This window comes from Drosophila melanogaster, chromosome X (assembly GCF_000001215.4).
Source record: "Drosophila melanogaster chromosome X".
NCBI lineage: Eukaryota > Metazoa > Arthropoda > Insecta > Diptera > Drosophilidae > Drosophila > Drosophila melanogaster.
This window is the reverse complement of record NC_004354.4, coordinates 9,513,191-9,535,146: the sequence shown is the minus strand read 5'-3', so window position 1 is coordinate 9,535,146 and position 21,956 is coordinate 9,513,191. Positions and strand designations below refer to the sequence as shown.

At 36.7% G+C, this 21,956-nt stretch overlaps 2 protein-coding genes across 4 annotated transcripts in view; one reads left to right on the top strand and one right to left on the bottom strand.

Moving 5' to 3' along the window:
• CG32700 (uncharacterized protein) overlaps positions 1–21,956 on the top strand; it is a 48,013-nt gene that overhangs the window by 15,692 nt on the left and 10,365 nt on the right. The gene's annotated exons all lie outside the window — the stretch shown is intronic.
• Positions 522–1,329, bottom strand: CG34026 (uncharacterized protein). Of its 2 annotated transcripts, none has more exons than NM_001298128.1 (2): positions 1,124–1,329; positions 522–1,062 (listed from the first exon to the last, which is right to left on the bottom strand). In NM_001298128.1, exons 1-2 carry the CDS (start codon positions 1,301–1,303, stop codon positions 889–891), a joined length of 354 nt encoding a protein of 117 aa, NP_001285057.1. In that variant the 5' UTR covers positions 1,304–1,329; the 3' UTR covers positions 522–888. The 2 variants fall into 2 exon arrangements, with proteins under 2 accessions (NP_001285057.1, NP_001033839.1); NM_001038750.2 differs by having other exon boundaries at positions 842–1,062.

The following is a 21,956-nucleotide window of genomic DNA, read 5'->3' as shown; positions in this document are numbered from 1 at the left end:
ACAAATACTAACGATCCCTATCACTTTTTGAAGTTTTTAGGGAAACTCATTTTTGGCCAATTTTTCGCATTTTTTGTAACATCATCAAAATTTGCAAAAATTGGCCAAAAAATAGAATTTCCATTTTTGAACACAGTTTGATTGGAAATTCAATTACGAGCTCAACGAGGTATGACATTCCATATTCAGACAATTATTTTTAAAGTTATGGCAAAAAAACTGATTATTTGATGACCGAAATTCGAAAAAACTGATTTAGCCAAAAAGTTGATATTTACAAACGGAATTTTCGTCATAACTTGGCTAAAAATGCTCATATAGATGTAAGAATAACCGTTTTGAGCAGCTACTTACCCATACTAATGACCCCTATCACTTTTTGAAGTTTTTAGGGAAATTAATTTTTGGCCAAATTTTCGCATTTTTTGTAAGGGGTAACATCATCAAAATTTGCAAAAAATGTCGAAAAAATATAATTTCCATTTTTGAACACAGTTTGATTGGAAATTTAATTACGAGCTCAACGATATATAACATTCCATATTTGGGCAATTATTTTTATAGTTATAGAAGAAATTTACGAAGGCTTGGCTAAAAATTTTCATATAGATGTACATAAAGGGTATTTCAACTGCGACTCACTTTTGCTATATATTTAATCGCTCTTATTGTTATCTCTGTTGGTGTGTTTGATTTGCTCGTTTTTACTTTCTGCGCCCGTGTCAAAGTCAATGTAACCCCGTGAGCACTGAGAGAAAACATAAAGACTTTTCAATGAGAACAAAAAAAAAATGTAGGGTATCCTTTAACTTGCACCACAAAAAAAAAAAGAACACAAATTCGGTTGCGTTGCGTTATTTATGTAGAATGCCACATTTTTATGTGTATTTAACGACCCCATATTTCCACGATATCCTTGATGCCGTAACCTCGTTCGGAAGTGAACTTAATAGTTGCTCCTTTGGATCCAGGACCTCCACTGACCAATACAGCAGTTGCTCCGTGACTCTTCTTTTTGTCGGTAATCTTAATTGCCGTAATGGTCAACGCATTTAGGTTGTCCTGTTAAATGGAAAATGATTATGAAATTGAATTTTATAGATGCCTTGCATCATTCACACACCGACTGCTTGAATACGTATTTTTTCGTCTGCACTAGACCAACGAAAAACGCCTTCGAAACCGTATCCTTTGCCAATTGGTAATCATCTGCACCAACTTCACCCCACAGGTAGTCATTTGCGGCAAATGTTGGCAAAATGAATGCGGCTAGCGCAAATAAAATAATTGTGGGATATTTCATTGTATTTGATAACTATTTCGCTATGACAAAACACTTTCAACTGATTTGGAAAACAATTCGTTCCCAGTTTATATTGCAAAGCTCGATATCTACAAGTACTTAGTTAATTAAAAAATGATATTACGTTCAACATCTTAATCAGTTAAGTCTCTTTATCTTCTCCCAGTTGTCTATTTCGATTTTCATTCAATAGCGCGTTACTCACTTTTTCATTTAGCCTCCTGGTCGGGTTTTGATAATCAGAACCTTATTTAATCGAATATCTCTGAAATTTTTGCTATTTAAGAATTGTTTTCTATTTTTAAATATAGTGGATAGTTAACAGATCAATTTCAATATAATCGTTATTTATATGAGTTTATATGAGTTTTTATTGTGCAAGTTTAATACATATTTGATATTTCCTTGTCAAAATGTGTAATTTGTATGTGCAACATTATATTTTGATCGCGTTTTCTTTCAGTGCATTTCTGGCTACGGTTTTAAATTGTATTTAAGGTGGCTTCGACTCCAGCGGCTTTATCTACTTTAGCTGCCACTTCTTCTTTATCTGCTACCGCTTTTGTTGTTGTTACACAGGAAAATTACCAGCGACAAGCGTCGACCTTGGGCGAGGGGGTTGGGGGGGTGGCTGAGGGGGAGGATGGAAAAGCAAGGAAGGAGGGAAGCTGTGGGAGGGGGGGGTGTCGGAAAAAGTCTAAGGGGGCAGTGTCAACAGTTTTCCCTGCGGCTGAGCGAGCTGCCGACGGGCATGTTTGTTTGTATGCACTTCAATAAAAATTTAGCATACGCTTCACTTCACTTCACTTGCCACACGCACCGTCGCCACACACACACACACACACACACACACACAAAGGCACTCGCAGGTGTACAGAGGCGGTCAATGAAATAGTACATTTGATCAGTAGGTTAAAGAATTCATAAACAATTTTATATTTAAATTTTACAATTTGACTGGCACATTTAATGTTACTTTGTAAACAGAAATGTTAAATGCATATGCTGTAAAATAAATGTGTTATATAAGCATTTAATAATATTTGTTATATTTACAAGCAAATGACAATTACAATTATTTATGATTTATGCATATTTTCTAGCATAACCACAAAATTGAATTTAACAGTAGTACTATTAACTTGCCCGCAACTGGGCAAATACACACCTGTAACGCCCCCTGGCGGCAGGTATATGAAAACATTGCTTTGTATCATTTCCCCTTGGCAAAGCATTTTTCGATTATATGTTGCCTTTGCTTTTTGGCTCGTTTTTCAATCTAAATGTCAGCACATGTGCGTGTGTGTATGTCAAAATGGCTGCCAGCTGTGCGTGCGTGCGTTAGTATGTGTGTGTGTGTGTGTGTGTGGGTGTACAAGTGTGCAAGGCTGCGTATATGTGTGTGTGTGTGAGTGTGCGTGTCGTGGCAAATTACTCGAGTGAAGTGCGCACTTCAAGAACGAAATAGCCAGAGCAACCGACACGGCTCCCAAAAAAACAAAACTTCATCCTTGCCAGCCTCCTTTATCCGGCCACGCCCACCGCCTCTTTTTCCCAGCTGAAAAACTCCGGAAAAGCGCGTGCATGTGTGTGTGAGCGAATTTCCTTTCTAATTTGCTTAACGCAACTTGCTCAAGTCTTGTTACGTTATTGTTCATCCATTCAGTGCCAGCCAGCTGCAACTGCTTGCTTAACCTCTTGTGAAATGGAAAAAACACAACATATGAACCACGAAATACCCATTACAAAAAGATTGCAGTAATATTGAGCTTAAACTTTATGAAATGATAGAGTATAAATACCTTTAATCTTAATGGGTAACTATATGGTTATAACAACATCAGTGCTAGGCAACCCTTTGCTACCCATTAACATTTGACTCTTAACGTGTGCATATAAAAATGCGAAATGGAAACTTTGAAGTTGAAAATTAAGGAAGCATAACAACAATTTATATCAAAACGAACATTAAGTGGCAAGCGAAAAAGGATACGGGAAAAAGTAGGGACACATTTCATCTAAAATTATTTGCACAATAATGTGTTTACAATTTTTTAACTCCTGGCCCAGTACAATCCGTCGTATACTTAATATTTATTTTTCCCCTTTTTCGATTCATTCGATTCATTCGATTCATTTGATTCATTCGTCAGCTCTGGTGAGTGCCATTTTATTTCTACTCTCGCCTTTATAAGTTGGACTTAACATCCTATTAGCTAATTGTCAGGCAGTCGAATGATGCGAGCCCACTTAGTCCACACATTTAATATGCATTTTCAACCATTTTGGGCGACATCAAAGGCAAGCAACTCGAAGGACGGCGCTTAGGCAAACTGCTTATCCTGGCTGCCATTCCGTTTTCGCCTTTCTCGCTCACTTCCGCTCGCAGGAAGTGGAAGTCAAGGTCCTTCATCCGCATTTACGTGGCCCGTAATGCGATACGCTGCCAATTGATGGACTATGTTTTATGCATGGCTATTTTACAGGAAACTGCGTAATATATACGCCAATGTTTTATTAATCATTTTCTAAGAAAATCAGTTTAAAAATAGCCATTTCAATTAATTAGTCTCCGGGTTAGTGGCCCCATTTTGTTGTGTATTAAGTAAAACAATTAAGCATGATATTTATATACATTTTAATTAATAACACAATTTTGTTTTTATTTTTAGGTGAGAATACCGTATAACAATTTCAATTTTTCACTTTGACGCTGTTTAATTGTAAGTGATTACCATATATTTGCTTTACATTTAATATACATAAGAGCTAACGAATTTTCTTAATTATATTGAACTATAATAAATATGTATCACTCCCAATTGAATTGCATTATTCAATGCAAATATAGTTTTCACATTATTGCGCCACCGTTTAATTAATCATTATGAACACTGAAACGATGTGAAAAGAGCTATTTAAATTAATTAATTTTATGGCTAAGGGTCACATTCTGAATTTAAATTGCACACACACACATCCCATATTTTACAACCAAATGGCGTTTAATTAAGTTTTTAAGCCGGCGAATCGAACTAAAGACGCAGTGAAATATTATAATAAATTCGGCTGACTGATTGTTTGTTCGGTTAAATTTAATCAATAAATAAAATGTAAATTTCTCCACGATTTGCAAAGTAATTTCCTACCTGCGCCATTATATTCGTTGTATTCTTCTTATTTTTTGTTTTTTGTTTTTTTTTTGGGTTTCCTGGCCTAGCGGCTGTTGACCTTGCTCGGTTTCTTTTTGCTGGGGTCAACCGCATCAGAAAGCAAATAAAATAAATGCCCAGAAGAAAAAACAAACCGAAGAAAAGTTTTGGCTGTGCGTCAAGAAAAAGAAAAGGCCGGGAATTCAAGTCACGACATTCGCACCTGCGGCGAATGGCGTTTAAAATTCAGAAAAAAGGTCAACAAATGCCCAGGTAACTGGCTCGGTCAGCTACGCAATAACGCAGAATATATATATATATATATATATTCCTATACAGTTATCTTCGCATAATTATGTACAGTGCGCGACAAGAAAGTAGTTTATTGCGTTAAGGTGTCTAAAAGTATGCAATGCAAGTGTAATAAATGGCTTTTGAAAAGAAATCGCTGTACTAATGGACTTGAAATACATTGTTGCATACTTTAAGACTTATTATTTTTTTTTAATTATAAACATTTTTTTTTTTAAATTTAACAGCCGTAAAACGCACCTTCTGCGTACAGTTTGTGTATGTTCGCTTGTAAATCGTCCATTGAAGAAGTCTCGCTTCAATTACTTTCAGTTCTGCAAACCTTTTTTGTAGTTCATATATTTTTTTCCTTTTGTTATTCTGTTCCTTTTTTGCCTTTCTATTGTACCACTTTCTCCGCCTTCTACTTGCCGTCCTTCCATATTTTGCAGTTACCCTTGTGTTGCCGTATTTTGAAATGAAAGGTGACGCCGTATATTTGAATTTTGAATGGGGAGCGCTGATGGATGTGAGTTGAGAAGAGAAGGTGGAGGAGCGGAGGTCCTGGCGGGTGGCCAGCGTCACCCGGGCATTATATTCTACAATACGGCGTCAGTTTTTATTAAAAAACTCATTATATCTCGCTCAGCAGGACGAAACGGTCTATGAAGCTATGGACGCTTTTGACGCCGGGGAGCATTAACATTTAGTTAAGTTTTTTTTTTTCAACAATAATCATGCTCAATTTACTTGACACAAACTATTGCTTAATTTAAGTTTACAAAGTATACAGTATGCAGTTTAGTTCACATTTATCTTCATTATTTGCTATTTGAGGTTGGCAAACACTTGCGAAAGTCGATTATCCTAGAAGATCTCTGATTTCTCAATAGCTTCGTTTTATTTTCTCACCTAATTTCCCCTAGTTTCTTTGAATTTCCGCTGGGAAGTTAATTTTCCGTCGAATTGTATTGTTAAGTTGCCTTCGAGTGCCAACTCTCCCAAAATTTCCCATATTAAATTTCATCGGCTTCGGCATTAGATTTTCCAACCGGAAAAAAGCGTTGTTCGACATCTTAGTCATCTATTTTTAGTGCTATACAATTTTTTATTTGCCATTTCTTCTTGAAGTAATTTGTTATCTCCTCGCCACGTTTTCAAGTGTATTTGTGTGTGTATATTTACTTTCTTCAACGGGTAAAAATCCAACAGAGTGTAAAACGAAAAATGAAAACTATTTTGCGACACAATCCTTTCGGTTCCTTTGCCCACTTTTCGATGGGGAAAGTTTTAATTTTAGCCTGGCCAAATGGTGGAGGGGGGGATTGGGAGAATAAATCGTGTCAGTGTGGTGGAGGGAAAACTTTTCAATAAACTATCGCATCGCACACATGCCACACATCCGCATGCCAACTGCTGCCAACTGTTGAGTTATTTTTTTATATATTGTTAGAGCAATCCGTTCTAAATATCTTTTTTTTTTTTTGTCTTTCTTTTTGCACCCATTTTGCCGGCTTTTCTTCATTTCTCTGCAGTCCTATCTCCGCTTTCTCCGTTCGCCATTGATAAGCTGCGAATGTCTCGAACGCCATTTGCCAGTAGATTTGTTCATAGCAAAGCTTGCTGGACTATTTGTTTGCTCAGGAGAAAAGTTACTGGACTTACAGTGGGGCCTGACTATGAGCTATATTTTTATTTAAAAAAAAAAATTATGTATATTATAATCACTTCTTGCCTGTATTTTCAAATGGATTTTCATAAATTATTCATATGTTGCCGCTTTAAAATAATTGCTTAAGTGTTCTTAAGTTTGTTTCATCACTCACGATTGCTAACTTTAACTTGTTGTTGAAGCACTGCCCTTTCTTCCCTTTCTTCCCTTTCTTCGTCTGTTATTTGTTTTTCGCAGGGCTTTTCACCCAGCGCCTTCTGTCGCTCCCTGTCTTACTATAAAAGTTAAATTGCAATTTCGAAAAAGTATTTAATATGACAGTTGCGCCAGGAGAGGCAAAGCAGGAAAACTCGGGAAAGTGCGATAAGAAGAAGTGTGGAGGGGCGAAGAAAGGGTGAAGGAAGTATTGGTTGCGTCAGGAGGCAAAAAAAGAAAACTAACGATGAAAACAAGAACTGGCAGCAGCCTCGGCAGAAAATCTCAGCTTCGGTATGCTGTCAACGCAGTTGTTGCAGTTTTCCCAGTGAATTTTCACTCGTTTGGTTTTGCTTCGCACCAAACACCCCCCCCCCCCCTCTATTCACCATTTTGTCAACCGTTTTTGGGGACAGTGAAAATCGCTTAAGCAACAAAAAAAAACCTGACAACGCATCCAGTTTTCCTAAATGTCACTGACAACCATTTTGACGACCAAAAGACTTGTGCTAATCGCATCTGGGGCGACAATTGAAGATGATTAAATGGCCGGGTGACCGGAAAACTCACAGGTGGGTATAATGTTTCAACCTTCTAAGCTGTTCATTTTATTCGACTTCACCCTAAAATTTACCGAGCAATTAGCAGAAGGGATAATTTGACTAATGGGCAAAGGAAACAGAAACTCGAGGCAGTCATGAATAACCGTTTCCTTTATTAAGGACTTTAAGCACTAAAGTATACATATTTAAGAAGCCTACATTTATTATATGCATATTTTATAGTGTATATATGTATATATTGAAATATCCAACATTATATTCATTTTGTAAAAGCTTTCAACCTCTATGCTCCAGAAATCGGTGCCAAATCCTCGTGGGGATTATGAGCCTATGGATTTATTCAAGGCCCAATCGACCCTAGAGAAATCTCCAATCCCATTTCTCATATACACAATGCTAATGCAGAGAGTAAGACCTTCGAGACGAGTAGATGGATCCTTGTCCTTGACCTTGGCCCCGATGGCGTATACGCAATTTATGGAAAAATATGTGAAAACAAAAATGAGCTCAGAGCATGTAAATGATATTTGCCATCCGATGCGGAAAAAAAATTCATGGGCGACAATCGACAAAGCAAATATTCGATGGCAGAAATTTTTCAGTAAAATTTTTGTGAATGCTCATAAATATTCTAATAAATTAAGCGAAAATATTGTCGAAAAAGCCGCAGATGCCATAATGAAATATTGCCAGAAAATGTATTCCAAAAAATCAGGATATGCATACGAATATGTATGTATGTATGTATTCGTTCTCATACGTACATATGTATATAAAGCAGCCAAAATTGGGTTCAATAAAATGAGAGAACCTCACGCATTTAACGACAAAAGAATGAATCTAAATCTTGGCCATAAAAAAGGGCAACATGAAACCAAATATAAATCGAAACCAATGTCAGAAGAGGCACGTTTCGATTTCCAAAATGAAGAGTTTTCGAATGCGAAATGGAATTTAATTTGGGCTGTCGTTTCGTTTCATTTCATTTCGTGTATATTTTTAGTCAAGGTATTTGGGCGTTTAATGAACTGAATTGGCTTTAAACGCCATTTATATGTTAAGCATATTCCTGATTCATTTCAAGCGGTCCATTTAAGTCGCAGGCTTTATTACCTGTTTTAATATTGTCAAAATTATATACATATTCTTGGTTTTTGTGTCTAAGTGGTGTGTTATTTAACATATATAACTTGTGCTGGCAACGCCCACATAGTTGCCACAAAACGATAAACAATTTAAATTGAATTTCATCGACTAAATGATGGCCAAAAGCGAACAGGTTAGTTAAGGTCGAAGGTTAACAGAAATGAAAATAAAATGTGAAATAATCAAAGCGCATGTGATTTGCATAATTTGTAATGTGGAATTTCCGCTCACATGGCTCTCATTTCCTGTTACACACTCTCTGGTCCTTTTTCCCTTAGTCCTTTTCCCAGCCAGATTTTCCGGCAGCTCTTCCATTCCGCTTGGATAACTGTTTAATATGCATAAACTTCAGTGGGAAAATGTGGGCGGCGATGGGCGGTGGGTTGGCATACACCGCAGCCCAACCCCCAAATGTTGAAAAGGGAGATTTTTGGGATGGTGTATCCTTCCGTTCGGTTAGCAAGCCAAAATCTGCCTTCGGGGAAAATTTTGGAGGGTGAGTTGTGTGTTGTTTTGGCCTAATTGGTTGCCGCTACTCAGCGACGAACTTTATCTACCAGTTTTGTTACCATCTTCCTGCTTTAAAACACTCATCGCTCACTTTTCATATATATTTTTTGTTGTTGTTCTTCTTCTTCTTCTTCTTCTGCTCTGTTCTGCCAAAAGTTTTCGTCTTTTTGCCATTTTTATGGGATTTATTATTTGCTTTATGGCACAAAACATTAAAAGGCTAATTGGGCGTGTCTTTATGGGTTCCGATTTCAACATAAATCGAGTACGGAATTTTTGTAGTTTTCTCTCGGCTAATGAAGGGTATCTCCTTTTATTGATCAGCTCTTTGGATTGATGTTAATAAAAAAAAAAAAAACTGAAAGCATTCTCGATTTTCACAGTCACAGCCTTTTGTCGATTTTGTGCAATAGTTCTGGTAAATTTACTACATAGAAATGATTTTTCCAAGGTTATTAGTAAATTCTTGGAAAATTTGCAATTTATTTACTGTTATTTTCGAAGCTTTGTCTGACACAAAAAAAAAAAAAATGTCGAAGAGAAAAGTTTTGAAACGCATTATTCTGTCTGTCAACATTTATTTATTTTAATTTTCGTCCTTCGATAGATTCATTTATTTGGCTTGGAAATATTGTCAATGGCTTATCTAATCGACTTTTTGCCAGCCTTTGAATGTCGTTCCCATTTTCCCACCATCGGCAGAAAAGTTTTGCATATATCACTTGTTACACATCCCTTTTGGTGCCCGCATAAAACTTTTCGCATCGCACACTTTCCGTTTTATATTCAAATTGTTTTATTTCGACCTGATTTTTACACATGAATTAGTAAAAAACACTCATTATAACCTTCGTCCCCTTTGGATGTCCACATTTTGCAGTTTTATTTTGGTCTTCTTTTTGTGTGAGTGTTTTTTTTTTTTTTGCAGTTTGGCGTCCTTGTTGTGGCTTAGTTCTCATGGCGGCCTCCGGTGCGTATGAGCAATGTGAAATGTAAGCCAGTTTGCGGCACATTTGCATATATGGCAAAGGGTTTTTCCAGCGCGCGCGAAGGAAGCTAATTTGCATTCGAGGGTTCCTGTAAACCAGACAGACATTGATGTGTGTGTGTGTGTGTGTGTGTGTAGGTGTATGTGTGTGTGCGTGAGTTGGTGAGGGAGGCGGTGGTTTTGGATGGTGCGATTATATCCTGGCCGCCTTTTGTGGTTGAGTTTTCACTGGCTTTTCTTTTTCGACGCTTTTTATGGGAAATACTTTGTGCGGCCGCAGCCGTATTTCGTATTTTATGTTATTTACCAGTGCTTTGCATACTTTGGGGCGTCTTTAAAGTTGCATTTTGAATACGTTTTAAATGCCCCTTTGCGTGTGTGTGTGTGTGTGTGTGTGTTCGGTGGCATCATAAAATGTTTTTGAGTTTTGTATTTTTGGGGCCAAAGGCTTGCGGTTTTTTACGGTCCCCTGGATACCTTTTTTGTTTTTTTTTTTGGTTTTTGTGTTCTTATTATTTTGAAGAGAGCACTCTCTTGTCCCTTTGGTTTTCGGCGTGTGTGCAATTAAAAAAGGGTTTACTTGCCTTTTTTGCTCATTTCATTTGCATATACCGCCCAGCTTTTCCCTTTCGGCGGCAGCTGCGTCAAATTGATTTCCAACCTTGGCAAAATCCCCTCGACGCTCTGCATTCGCATTATGAAATCAAATATTCAGAATTTCCCATAGGTATGGAAAGTTACAACATAGAACATGTATTTATTATATATTTACTTTTAAGCTACTCATTTATTATAACAGCTTAATTGTTTCTTTAAGCTTTTTCATAAAAGTTTCACAAAACTTTTAAATATTTATTAAACACATATTTGTTTTTTGAACAAAGTATGCTGCACATGTAAATATTTTCCGGTGTCTGCTGTTGATATCGTTGTGGTTTCCGTACGAACTCAATGGCCGGGAGGCAACTTAATTAACGCGTGTCAAATTCATTTCGTTGGCCACACTAAAACAAATGTCATCCTCGCAGGACACGCAAGTTATTTCATTGCCCGAAAACGTCTCAAAGTCAAAAGGATACGTGATGGAATGTACGTGGGTACTGGGAACAACATTTTCATCGCTGAAGATAAACAATTGAAACGGGGGAAAACAAGATGCGGCACAGACAGATTAAGTTTTTGAGTCAATATCACAACAAAAGATACACTAACAATGATAAAAGGAAGAAATATATGGTGGCTATACAAGAAATAATTTACCTAAGGCTTTTTAATAATCCGAAATATCCAACATTTTTAATATATAATTTTGTTCGTTTATAGCGAAAGGACCCTCAAATTTTTAGGGTATATGAGAGCCAACTGCTTCTCTTTTATGATTTCAAAATGTCTAAACAACAATTGAGATACAACATAAAGAAGAACAATAAGCAGCGGCGTACAACAGTAGCAACAACTTTAATATTAAATGAAATTCATTTTATTGCAGACAACAGACGCCAAGTTTTGTTTTGTTTTTTCCCCATCGACTCATTCTTTCTCATTCCGCTAGCCATCACTTTCACTTTCGCTTCCACTGGCTTTCACTTTCGGCCCCGAAAAAGTATGCTTTAGAAATTATCAAAGCAGAAACTGGCGCAATAAAAGGCAGGCGGAGATGTGGGGGCAATTCGGACAGGTAAAACCCAAAATGGACACCTGGCCTCAAGTGTTTTCATGCACACACGCACATATTATACTCAAGCGCACAAAGGACTCGGCAAGCACATAAAACATAATTGCAAATTAACCTTTTTCTGATTTTCTCCACTCTCCGTCACACGCACACACACACACACACACACACACACTTATATATATACAAACAGGAGCGAGCCAAGTGAGCTCAAATAACTGTAATTTCATTTGGAGGATGCCCGAAAAGCTACATTGCAATACACTGAACGAAAATCTCTCACTTGAGATCTTTGATCCGAATTACAAGTGCAGATGTACATATAAATGTGCAAGTGTCTAAATCATGATTTTGGCCTAATTTTGCGACTTATCTGGATATTTTGTTTATATATATATATATATATTATATATATAGTATATTTTTTTAAGTGTCTCGAGCGTGGCGGCAATGACAACTTCTACCTGTTGATGGGCTTACAAAAGGAGAACTGTACATTAAGTAGGCGAAATTATTGAGTTTACTGTAATGCCGAAATAAACACAAGGAAAAGCGCCGGAAATGTGGGCGGTGTGGCTAAGTGGGCGGACCATTAACACAATTGCCTGGCTGGCTGCTCTCGCTGGTTGTCAGGCGTCTTTGGGTTAATGATTTTTATGTGCATTTTAATGTGCCAACAGTTTTTGCCCCGCTTTCGAGCGTGTAAAATGAGCTAAATATAATGAAAAAAAGCGCCTTGAAGTTGTGAAATGTCGCGAATAACGCACTCACATGCACACACATACACACACGCACACATGGGTATTACTTAACTACAATAACATAAACTTAAGCAGGGGGGGCGGTGGGCGGTGCGAAAGGGACAGCGACACATGTGCGCTGCGGGGTAATAAAGTTGATTGCCTTGACAACTTGTGTCGCCAAGTTTTTTTCGCCCGGCGAAAACTCCTCGCAGCAATTACAAACTTCAATTATAATGAAAAAACATTATCTTGTAATTTTAAGGCTGGTGCTTTGGAGCTGTGGAGATTGATTTTCCATGGGACCTCCTGTTGTTTAAGGATTTAATTAATTGCCTCATGCGATTTCCGGGAAGTGGCTAAAGTGAACGCTTTGATTATATATCCTTCACAAAGTCATTTTTAAGCTGCTGTGTTTCAAGTCCAAAAATATAAACAGATACATTCTTTTTCTGAACTAAATAATGTGTATATATTTTATATATTATAGAAAAGAGTTTTGATTTCAAACTTAAATCCACTTGAAGTTTGTTGCACTTTTTGCTAAGTCAGCTTATTTTTAGGTTTGATTGAAGCAGCTTGAGTTTCTAAGCAGATTTTTCGAGCTTTTTTCGACTGCTTGCCACAAATGTGTACATTTGATAGGTGGCTGTTGCCAATTTCTATTTGAACTTTCCATATACATAGTTCCGCCGCATTATTTGTGTAAAGTTTTGCGTATATATATATATTTTTTTTTTTTTTGGTTGTTTGGAAAATTGAACTGTCAACGGCATAAACCGATTGCCAGCAGGCTGAAAAGTACAAATTGTTGAAAAAGCAGCACAGGTACGCCATATAACAAGCCGAGTGGAATGCGAAAAGAATGAAAGTTTTTTACTTTCACCTCTCTTTCCCTCTCCTTCTCGGCTTTTCTTAGCTTTCTCCTTTTGCTTATTCGCCGCCCGGGGACAGAAAAAATGTGAGCTGCAAAAAAAAAAAAAACGATAAACAGTAAAAACTTGTTAATGTTGAAATTAGCGAAGTCAGTATACCACGAAAAACTACTTCAATTTATTATGGATTAAGTTTGAGAGTTCTAGAAGAAAGTAGAAATATAAGGCATTAAACTTTAAAACGTTATTATGAAATTATTTACTTATTTATATATATATATATATATATATATAAATATATATAATACACACAATCATTTTATTGCCATTTTATTGGCCGGCTATAGTCGCTTGGCCATGACTGTATGTTTGCTTATGCGGCGAGTCCATGGAGAACGGCAGTCAACTGTTGATTGAACATCTGCGTTGCCTTTTCATTTGCATATTTATATTCTTGTTGATTTTTCCTCGTCCGCTTTTCCTTTTGCTACGCTTTCCTTTCGCACCCTCCCCCCCCCGCGGATTTACCAAACGCACGCGCCATTTTGATAATTTTTCTTCAGTTTTTTTTTTTTTTTTGTATTTTATTGCTGTCTTAGACAAAGTTTTCCAATTGTTTTGCCACTCGATTTGCATATAAAATTTGACACAAAGAATATTGTCACCGCAAAAGTTTCAGCTGTTATTTATTTCGATTTGAATTCAATTCGAATCTTTGATTCGCCACGCCAAGTAAGGAAATTAATTAGCGGGCATTATACAAATTTTCGTGAATAAATTTCCCTTTTGGCATATTTCCATTTTCCGAGCAATTAGCAGGTTGCTCCTCGCTTTTGAAGCGCCATGAAAACTTTTTCGCCTGACTTTATGCCCATGGCCATGGGAAAATTCTTCAGTATTTTGTGGGCATGTGTGCGGCTATCGTTTTCCGCACACACACACACTCCCCCCCCCCTCTCCCCTACGACCATCCCATTTACCCATAATGTGCTTATCTAATTTATGGCTTCATAAAGCGGCAATTATCGAATTTCTGTATAAAGGTGCTTCTCTGGTTTGCATGGTGAAAATTCATTGTGCAGCCAAAGAATAACTAAGATTGGAGTACATACAAAATATACTTAAATCTTTGTGAGCATATGAAATTAGTATATTTTTATGAACATTTAATATTCGCATTTCTGTGAAATGGCAATTTTTTTTTTGTATAAAAATACAACTTTTCTCTTGAGCTGTTTGAGAAAAACACCAAAACTTTATAAATTGTTTAGATTTCCATACAAATTTCGCGTCAACTCTGAGCTTTTGGGAAGCGGAAAGAAAAGCTTTAAAAGTCAACAACTGCCATCGTTTTCCTTCACCGTTATTCACCCTGCCATCTCGCAATTTTTTTTTTAGTACGCACCGAAAAGAAAAAATAGGCAAAGTCTAAGGATATCTCTTTCTCGCTTTTTGTGGCTTTAAGACAAATGACAAAAATACATACACATTGTAAACACACATACACTCGCATGACAACCTGGTAGGCAACGTGAATTCTCGATACCCTACTCAAAGGTATATCGATTTCATAAAAGGACAATAAAAATTAAATAATATGCTATTCAAATTCATTTAAAGATTTAAAGATATAAAGCATTTCCTTTGGGTATTCACTTAAATATATAATTTTTTTTTGGAATTTAAAGTAGAGTAGTTAAGCTTTGGTTTCCGTATTCATTTTTTTTTTTGGGTTATCGGCGGACGAGGACAACAAAAACAGCCAGGAGCAAACGATGTCCTCGTCACGGCCTGTCCTCCAAGAAAGTTGGGCGCTGGCAATATTTATTAAGCTTTTATTCCAGCCATCAGGCATTAGGGATAACGATGTGTCGTTGCAGCAGCGCCAGCAACAGATTCCGGGCAAAATCTTTGCCCACGATGCCAACACCCACCACCCCCCCCGCACACACACACACACACACACACACACACCGCCCCCTGATATTTCAAAGGCTTAAGCAGAGGCGTAGCAAAAATGGGGTGGGACGGAAGCTTATGGTAAAGGACCGCACTTCCTGCGCCAAGTGAAAATGAAAATATAGTCAACTTATTTGGGTCCCGAGACCAATTGGACATTAAGTATACGCCGTGGAGTTTCTCCAATAAACTGCTCTCCAAATGGGCAGCACATCTGTTCGGGGCTTCGTAGGATAACACTCTATATTTAAATGTAATGTGGGATTTTGAAACGAAATCTTGTTTCTTGAATTGCCAGTGCTGGGATTTCGCAGGGTTTTCATTTGCAGAATTTATTCTGCTTAGTTCAGTTACTGTTCTTAGAACGAACAATTGAATAATAAAATGAAAACGGAAGAAAAAAACAAGCAAAACGTTTATAAACTTTTCATTAAAAAATAGAAACTAGGCGAGATGAAAGCTTAAGACAATCTTGACAGAGAAGCATTTAGTTTCAAGAGGTTCATTTTTCCACCCACCATTTGCATGCAGACGTTTTAATTTATATATATATATATGTACGCATTTCTCTACCGAAAACTAAAAATCCATTAAAATGCACTTGAGAGTGCCACAGGATGCAGGCGGAAAATCTCCGAAAAAGGACGATGCGAAGTGGGGGGGGGGGGGAAATCAGAGAATTCAATTTGAGCAATTTCCTGTTTTTCAAAAGGTGCTCGTCGGGTGTCGGCCAAAATTAAAATGTGCTAAGCAGGACACAGCAAAAAAAAAAAAAAAAAAATTTTTATGAAAAAAACGATGGAAATGGAATTGGAAGGCTCTTGAAAGTCACTCAGAATAAAAGGAGACCCCGAGTAAACACTTTTCCACCTCCGATGCCGGATTTTCCTTTCACTTCTACACCGCGCACTTTCAATTGAATTTTCCAATTCAAATTGAAATTAATATTCACTTTGAGCATATCAATATACACGGCTATATATACACATATACACATATTCTGGATTGGGATTAGTCTCCTGCGGGCAACGCAGAACGCCAAAAAAAAAAGAAAAATCGATAACGTTGCGGGAAAACCCCGGGCAGAAATTGTTTTGATGAGCTGGAATTAATGGAAAATTCAAATAAAGCACAACTTTATCGATTTGTGAGCGATGAGCAAACGAACTTGTATTTCGGTTGAATTAAGATAAACAAAATAGGATTTATATAGGAGGGGGTGGGGCCCAAATAAAAAAGATGCCAGACATTTACGACAACCATTTGATTTACTCAAATGAGGACAATGTCAAAGCCAAATTGTAAATTGACAATGGGCCATAAAAAAAAAGGGAAAACCCGAAGCCCAGTGAAATGAAATGGAAAGCGAAATGGAAATGAAAACGAGAAGCATAACGCATGAGTTAAAAGGAAACTGCTCATCCAATACGTGTAATATTCGTCGAAAATAATGTATATTATAATGAACGAGATGAAAGTGGATATTCTTCTTTTAATCCCCCAAAGGATCAATTTAAGCAGACTGTGTAAAATATATTTTAAATTACGCAAAAATATGTGTTTTTTTTACAATACCTTACATTCGCACAGTAATTTCGTTTCAAGAAAGTAAATCATCAACAGAAAATCCCAATTAGATTTCCATTTTGCCAACTGGGTAATTGAAATTGATGGGAAATAGTTTGGGCGGTGGGTGTGGTTGCAAATCAAACAAAGAAATTCTGTATGCTGACACTCTCTGCAGTTTTCCAATTTTCGGCGCAATAATTGAAGGCGGCAAACCAACTGCAGGCATTGGGCAAACGAGCTCGAGATAAACGAAAAACTTTGCGGCACTGAAAAACTTGTTTTGTTGTTCTCGCCTCCTGTCAAGTTCGTTGTAAAGCCTCGAGAGTCCTGGGCTCAGAACTCATTACAAGAGTCCTGCGGAGGCACAAAAACTTTTCGACTAATCCGTGATTAAATACTCAGTCCCGACCCGTCGACTTTGTCATTCGTTTGGGTGCGTTTCAATCATGGCCGCCCGAAAGCCACTGAGCTCCACAAGCTGCTCGTGCCACCGGAAGTGCCGCGGAATCCATTTTCGAACCCTTTTTAAAGTCCTGCACTTCCGGTTGGAAGCCAGGGTCCGTTCCCCAAATGCTGCAAAATGCTCGCGTGCTGATGGGCATCAAATTGATGTCGGCAGCTCGGTGTGATTCAATTTCTGTGTATTTAACACAAAATGAGTAAAGGTGTAAACGTTTACATACCTTGCATCTGAAATGGTAACTACATAAGTTATTAAAAATATTTAGATTTAATCAGTCTTGATATTTGTATTGCACTTAAGTATGCATACATATATATGCATATACATTATTTACGAGGTATCAACGAGTCTGTTTCAGTTTTCACTTTAGTGGAGTTCATATTTAAAAAAACATTGGACATTTTCTTGCCTGTTGCTGCCCGCCTGCATTTGAAATCAATAAAAGACGAAACGAGCACATTTGCTTCTACATTCATGGCCGGCGAAAATCTTTGGGAACGAAATAAAAATATGACGAAAAAGCTTTCCCTCGTTGACTGGAAATTTTCATTCCGCATTTATGATTTCCACACACTTTGGTAGTCATTTGCACCGCCATCACGTGCCGACAATCACGCAAAATCATTGCGCCGTCATTTATTAGCAGGACAAAGGGCGGAAAATGGGAAAAACGCCTTATGGAGTTGCCACTTCCGCTTTGCCCGGACGCAGGTCCAATGTCACTGCCATGGAATTTGCCGACTCCCGACCAACGCCAACGCCCATATCCCCTTGGTTAGGTCAGCAAATTGTTTTGGGTCTGCGTTAGATGAAGATATGAAATTTGAAGAGCTCAATTTATCATTTCCCAAGCAGAGCAGCACTTGGAAAAATAACAGTTGACCAGAAAATAATATTGATTGAATAGTGCATGTAAAAATTCACAGTATTCACTATTTCATTTAAGTGCTAATGAATCATTGTTTATAGTTTTTTGAAATGCTATAATTCTTTAAAATATAACTCGTATTTTTTTTTAGTGCTAACTTGTTTGAATTCTTTAAGGAGGATCGTATCTACTTCTTTCAAGAATATTCTAGCGCAACAAGTCCATCGTCATAAATTGAAAATAAATTAATGGCACCTGTGATTCGGGTTTGGTGACCTTTTGGTGACCCTTGACCATTCAACTCAAGCCTTGTCATTCAATTTAGATTTACTGTTGTAATATGGCCAGTAGCTAAACATTTTTCTTGTTGACACACTTGGTCATTTATTTATTTCGGGAGCAAAAGACTTTCGACCATTTATCTTAATCAATGTAAAAATGGCCATTTATCGTTGTGGTTTGCTAAAATTAAATACAAATGTATTTATGAATGGTATTTTTCTTTCTTTTTTTTTTATCAAGATCTCTGTTTACATTGGCTAACAGCTACAATTATCTCATGCCATTGATCAGAGCAACTAACCCGAAATAATTAGCCAAGGTAATATTTATTATGCATTTAGAATGCAAACAAACATTTTGAATGCAAACCTAAATGACAATATCTGCACGCCTCAACGAATGCAATCAAATATTTAGACAACCTGTTGGCCGGTTTTTGTTAGTGAATTAATTTTGCATAATAATTGCTGCCAGCATTTGAACACTTTTTTTTTTTTTGAAAAGAGAATAAATGAATAGCAGACATTTGTTGCCTCATTTTGGGCATAATTAATACAAAACAATTATAAAATGTTGAACGTATTTGTGCGTGAATACTGAGTTGTTTAAGTTTTTATATCCTAAAGTTGATTGTAATTTTAACATCATATTTGAAAAGAACATTTAAGGACGTCAATTTGAGTGTTTTTGTTTTTTTTGAATTTGTAAATATCAAATTTTTGGCAAAAGCCGTTTTTACGATTTTCGGTCATAAATATTCAGTTTTTTTGCCACAACTTTTAAAATAATTGCTTGACTATAGAGTGTCATATACTATTGAGCTCGTAATTAAATTTCCAATCAAACTGTGTTCAAACATGGGATTTTTAATTTTTTGGCATTTTTTGCAAATTTTGATGACGCAAAAAACGAGAAAAATTTACCAAAAAATTAATTTTTCTACATCCTTCAAAAAGTGATAGGGATCGTTAGTATTGGTAATTAGCTGCTCAAAACAGTTATTCTTTCATCTATATGACAAATTTTAGAGTAGTTATGACGAAAATTCCGTTTGTAAATATCAACTTTTTGGCAAAGTCCATTTTTCCGAATTTCGTTCATCAAATAATCTGTTTTTTTGCCATAACTTTAAAAATAATTGTCTGAATATGGAATGCCATACCTCGTTGAGCTCGTAATAAAATTTCCAATCAAACTGTGTTCAAAAATGGAAATTCAATTTTTTTTGAAATTTTTTGCAAATTTTGACGATGTTACCCCTTACAAAAAATGCGAAAATTGACCCAAAAATTAATTTCCCAAAATCCTTCAAAAAGTGATAGGGATCGTTAGTACTGGTAATTAGCTGCTCAAAACAGTTATTCTTTCATCTATATGACAAATTTCAGCGTAGTTATGACAAAAATTCCATTTGTAAATATCAAGTTTTTGGCAAAAGCCGTTTTTACGAATTTCGGTCATCAAATATTCAGTTTTTTTGCCACAACTTTTAAAATAATTATCTGAATGTAGAGTGTCATATACCATTGAACTCGTAATTAAATTTCCAATCAAACTGTGTTCAAACATGGGATTTTTAATTTTTTGCCATATTTTGCAAATTTTGACGCCTGCAAAAAATGGGAAAATTTACCAAAAAAAATTTTTTTTCCAAATCCATAAAAAAGTGATAGAAATGATTGGCATGGGTATAAAACTGCAATTCTTTGGCCTCCATGACAATTTTTGGACAAGTTATGATGAAAATGCTCTTCGTTAGGTTACATAATTAGTCAATTACCATTGCGGATACATTGTAATTTTTTGGAAGTGTAAAAAGTGCGTATCACCTATAATTTCTGTTTCGCATTCAAGGGTCACGATTTAGGTTTACTTCGGTACTGTTCTGTTCTAATTAAACCATTTTGAAGTTGATTGCGTTTTCAGTGCGAGGCTGTTAGCCTGTCGCTTTCCGTCGATAAATCAAATTTAAATGTTTGAGTGCTACTCAAACTGACTACTGCTACCCATAGTATTTCTCTCCACTCTGGAACCCAAAAATAAAGCCAAAAACACAAATTGAAAACACGCCACGCAAAAATGTTGAAGGCCTCGCGGGGAATTCGCATTGGAATTGGTCTTTGTATTCCGTTTTTTGTTTTTTTTTATCGAATCCTCAGCTTGTTGTGCTTTGTGCGTATTTTTAATGTTATTTAAATACATAATAAATCCGTTATTTAAATTCTTTTTTTTTTCTGTGGCCCTGAGGGAGGGCGATGTTCGGAGTAAACCATTCAAATTTAATTCGTATTTAAATCAATTTACTTCACTGCCTTGTTTTGTTTTTTTTGCCTCAAAGTTTTAATAGTGCAGTTTATTATTAATTATACTACACAACAATTGATTTAACAAAACCAGACATTGAAATCGCTATTTTATTTCATATATATTAGTTGTTTAAAAAAAAATGCTCAACAAACAAATGCCCTTGCGTAACTAACCATCAACATAATCACAATGCATGGGATAATATTTAATTATGCATAAGCCGGTTTGGCTTTTCTCATTCCCGTAATTAGTGCTTTTTCAGAGCAGTTAGTAATGGAATTCCAGCCCCTAACTTTCCTAATCGCATTAAAGTTCCCGAACAAGCCAACCCCTCGAAAAACGGGATGCTGTGACCTTGCTGCCTCAAATCAATTCGAAAAGGGACTACAAATCGAGGGAGGTATATATCATAATTGAGCCACTCGATTGCCTCGCCTTTCGCTTCATTGTAGTTGCCGTAGTCAGCAGAACTTTTCACACATTTCCACCGACTTTTCCCCTCTCGCATTTTCTCTACCCCCTCCCCCACCCCCGCCGACTTCCGAATTTCATCAGTCTTTTGTGGGTCTATCTGTCAGCTTGCACGATGAGTACTTAGTTGGGGCGAAATAAAAAGCGATTTGAATTTTTTGGCAGCCTCTGACTTAAACCCTAACAACCTATATCCGTCGCTCTGCTCGAAAGAGCGAAAGAGAAACAGAGAGGGAGAGAGAGAGAGACGGCTATATGGCGCTAGAGAGAGACGCACTGAGCGATGGGTGTCAATTTTCATTTTCATTGCGAGCGCGCCAAAAAGAGAAATTTAAATGAGGCTATCTTTCGGTTTGGGTTTTTTTTTTATTATTGTCCGTGTGTGTGTGTTCGTTTATTTGCGTTGTTTATCAGGCTTAAAGGCGTACGTGTGCGTGTGTGTGTGTGTGTGAGTTGGCTCTTTTGCTAATTACTTGCTGCTTAGCAGTGAAGTGGGTTCAAAGGTTATGCCAGAACTCGATCCGCAATCGAAATCGAATCACATCGCTGCAAATCGTCGTCGCTCTTCGCTATTAATAGACGCTCATTATTGGCATTTTTGGCATTGGCCAAAGTGAGACTCACACGTGCCAGGGTGTTTTTCCTATTTTCCTTGTTTTTCCGGCAATTTGAAGCACTTTGACGCCAGTGAAGTAGGCCGAATGACAGGGTTGAAGATGCTAAAAGTCTTTATAGAGATAAAGAAGCTTAAAATATATATTACAAGTTATAGTTGTGAAAATTAAATTTAATTATATTTTGTGGTACTTTACTTCAAAATTAATGTTTAAATTTTGCATACTTTTTTTTTTTTTTTGACTTACACTTTCATTACTTTTTACCCTATTTAGCTTGATAAATAAGCGGAGCTTTAAAGAAATGTCAGCA